This window comes from Pygoscelis adeliae, unplaced genomic scaffold (genome assembly GCF_000699105.1).
Source record: "Pygoscelis adeliae isolate BGI_AS28 unplaced genomic scaffold, ASM69910v1 Scaffold77, whole genome shotgun sequence".
Lineage (NCBI taxonomy): Eukaryota > Metazoa > Chordata > Aves > Sphenisciformes > Spheniscidae > Pygoscelis > Pygoscelis adeliae.
Window position 1 is genome coordinate 5,603,011 of NW_008825216.1, and position 3,954 is coordinate 5,606,964.

The 3,954-nt window shown below is 39.0% G+C and overlaps 1 protein-coding gene across 1 annotated transcript in view; it reads left to right on the forward strand.

The window, feature by feature from the left end:
• Positions 1 to 3,954, forward strand: part of COG2 (component of oligomeric golgi complex 2) — a 57,783-nt gene that overhangs the window by 39,369 nt on the left and 14,460 nt on the right. The window contains exon 10 of the mRNA XM_009329238.1: positions 1,743 to 1,882. Within this exon, the coding sequence (XP_009327513.1) occupies positions 1,743 to 1,882 (140 nt within the window). The remainder of the gene's footprint in view (positions 1 to 1,742; positions 1,883 to 3,954) is intronic.

The following is a 3,954-nucleotide window of genomic DNA, read 5'->3' on the forward strand; positions in this document are numbered from 1 at the left end:
AGGACCTTGCACTTGGCCTTGTTGAACCTCATGAGGTTCACACGGGCCCACTTCTCCAGCTTGTCCAGGTCGCTCTGGATGACAACCCATCCCTCAGGCGTGTCGACCACACCACTCAGCTTAGTGTCATCTGCAAACTTGCTGAGGGTGCGTTCGATCCCACTGTCTATGTCACTGATGAAGATATTGAACAGTACTGGTCCCAATACAGAGCCCTGCGGGACACCACTCGTCACCAATCTCCATCTGGACATGGAGCCGTTGATCACTACCCTCTGGATGCAACCATCCAACCCATTCCTCATCCACCAAACAATCCACCCATCAAATCCGTAACTCTCCAGTTTAGAGAGAAGGATGTTGTGGGGGACCGTGTCAAAGGCCTTACAGAGGTCCAGATAGACAATGTCTGTAGCCCTTCCCGTGTCCACTGACGTAGTCGCTCCATCATAGAAGGCCACGAGGTTAGTCAGGCAGGACTTGCCCTTGGTGAAGCCATGCTGGCTGTCTCGAATCACCTCCCAGCGTGTGTCCTGTGGTCACAGGAGAGTTTCTGAGAGCAGAACCTGGAAGCAGCAACTCAGGGGCTTCTCCTGGGAATGTTTTACAGCTTCTTAAGAGGCAAAATCGCATCACTTAATGTGCTCTGGATTGTGGTAAAAGCCTTGCTGCTATAGCCCCTCTGCTGCTCTTTCTGCAATGAAGTCAGAAGCACTGAGAGATTCAGTCAAGCTTATTTCATTAGTTCAGCAGTGGCTTAATGAGCATGTATAATAGGTTTTATGGCTGTTTTCTTTTTTTTTTTATAGAAGAAACTTGCACATAAGCCAAACCGTTTTTCATTGCAGAGAGATAAATTTTAACTGTAGCTGTATTTTGATTTTTAAATTGATTTTAAATTGATTTACATAACCTTGTGTTCTGTTAGCAAGGCCTGTTTTGCATGAAATAACATTTTTATGCACTGTTTTGCTTCTGGTTTTTGCTTAAGTGCTTGGCTTTCTGCTTTGTGTATGATTTAATTTATTTATTCATTATTTTCAGAGCGTTAACCAGTTACTGTTGAGAGTAAGCCCACATTACATTTGAGGATTAATGTAATTTCTCTTTGCTTGCAAGTGACTTAATACTATTTGTAAACGTCTTATTAGAAGTATACGCTGGATAAAGTTAGTTTATCTGAAATTGTTTGAAGTTCTTCTGCAAATACCAAATATTTAAAAATAAACATATTTTTAGGGAAACAGTTCTATAAATTCCTATAATACAGGTCCTATATAACAGAAAAAATCATGCTTTCATTCTCATGTGTGTTTGGTTATGTGTACTTCTGGGTTTTGCTCCTGATTATTTCTATTTGTTGTATCCCTTTATCTCCTGCACTGACTCTGTTCTTAGTACCGTGCAGCACTGTTGTTCCACCCCAGTGATTCAGCTCAGAAATACTGATGCATCTCTCTGATCAATTCTGCTTGTTCAGGGTACTTGGACAATTTTATGCTTTTTAGAAGTGTCCTGCACTAGCTTTTCTTACCATAGAATAACACCTACTAGTTAATTGGTTTTGGTTTCACCGCAGTCCAGAATTTTAGCCTTGTATGATTAGGTGATGGGGGCCAGTGTTAGCCCATTCTGAACCTTGAGCTTAACTGTAGTGTGATACAAGAGTTCTGAATAGGTGGTGGCCTTCCTTGCTTGCTGGGACCCTGTGTGTGATCAGAATGCTCATTCTCTTTCTGCAGAAGTACACTACTAGTATGGATTTCGTACGGAAATTTGAGCGACAATGTGGCTCCCAGGCCAGTGTGAAACGGTTAAGATCTCATCCTTCTTACCATAGCTTTAACAACAAATGGAATTTGCCTGTATATTTTCAAATAAGGTTAGTATGCATTTTTTTGTTCTCTCTTTCAAAAGTAGAGTTCAGTCACAGCAAGATGATCTAGCTTAGGGTCAGATCTCATTGTTCAAAGTTTCACTTGTCAACAAATCGTAGCAGAAGTCAAACTAAGAATTTAATTACTAAGTCAAGTAACTGTTTTATATATCTTTCAACAATCTAGCAAAATCACAGCCAGCTACTCTTCAATATGTAGTGTTGTTGTTACACTGAATTTGATATGCTACTCATAAGACTTTCAGGAACAGATCTAGATAAGTCTTGAAATCTTGTTTCAAATTCTTTTTCTCCAGTGTCCCTGGAACTAAGCTGTATGTTGAAGGATGCTACTTGTGCAAATCCAGAGGAATATTTACTATGAGGGAAGAAGTCTTTCTTCTTAGAAATACAGAAATAAAGGACTTGACAACTTGTAGCTTTTACAGATCTAGCCGTTTCTGACATGCTTTTTGTCTCACAGGATGTACTGTGTAAAGTGCTGGGTCTTGTAGCATTGCCTTCCCAAAGATTGCCCTACTATTCCCTTTTCCGGAGGAGCTAAGTAGTACGTTTTAGCTTACTTTTCCAGCAGGTTTGATGTACCTGTCATATTACTTTTTACAGGTCTTGCAGCTAGAAGAGAGCAGAGAGACCCAAGAAAGACCTGTTTTAATTCTAGTAATGCTAGAATTTTAATGAAAGGAACAAAATAGAATGTAAAACCATATTTTTAGAAAGTGTTGTCTACACATCTGATTGTAGGGCCAGATAGCAAGCCTCCAGGCAAGAAAGAGAACTGTTGATGAAGTCTGCTATGACCTAAGTGTGCTGTGTGTGATCTCTCTCGGTCCAAAACCTTCTGAGAGTCTCTTCTAAAAAAAAAAAAAAAAAAAAAAAAAAAAAAAGGTGTAAAATTTCCAAAAAAAAGAGGGCAGAGAAATTGATGTTTGTTCTTAACCTGGATCACTTTAGTGGCCTTTTTTGTTGCATAATTCTATGACTGGCAATAACAGTACAACCATAGCCACATTCATACAGTTTCTTTAATCCAGGATAAATCTACATTGCTGCTGAAAAATTCCATCTAGGAATCTTACAAGCGCTGGAGCTAATGTAAGATATGTGACAGGAGCATGGGGCTGGGAGCAGGGTCTTAGTGTTTTGGTGGTTCGCTGTGTTTTGTAAAATGGTAGCCACAGCCTCTGACATCCTGGTTTGGTTTTTTGCTTGCACATCTGTTCCTGCATGTGTGTAGTGAACTGATACGAGAATCTGTTACCCTGGGCAAAAAAAGGCTGACGTTCAACTCCAATCAATTTCTCCAAACCACTTAACTGTACAAATATTGGTGCTGGCCAAGGGAAAGGGCAGGAGTACTCACTACAGTAGCAGTGCTGAGAGCACAGACTAAAAATGTCCATGGAACTGTAGCCATTATGAACCTTTTAACTGATGTATATCACTAATAGGTCTGTGAGTCTGCCTATTTTGTTTGAATGTGCAACTTTTCTAATAAGTGACCACTTGATCAAACTTTGATACTCTTGCTCATAAAATTGAAATGGAGCTCCAGCATATTCTTTCTGTTCAAAACTGGTCTTTCCCATTAGGTATTTTTAGCTCTGATTAAAAGAACTTTTTAAAAAGTCATTTTCCTTTAATCCAAGATTACTGTAAATCTAAATAGTGCACTATTTTGATAAATGGTTGGATAACAGCAGCTGATTAATCTTTCACCATATTATTCCTATATATTGGAATCATCTGATAACTTTTGGAAGTGCCCATGAATTCTTTAGTGCACAAATGTGAAAATAATGCAACATATTCATTATATATATATCAGGGAAGCTTTTTCTTTGATGTATGTTAATATCTTTAAGTCATACAGGATTTTTATTGAAGTATTATCTCACACTATGGCATTTATAGTTAAGATTGCTGGTTTTTTTCTTTTTTCAATTACAGAAATTACCCAGAACAATCAGCCCTCACTAAAGCCTTTACAAACTATCCTTTCAGGGACAGATGGATGTACAGGCATTTCTTCTGTAGAAGTGCTGGCACAAATAGCC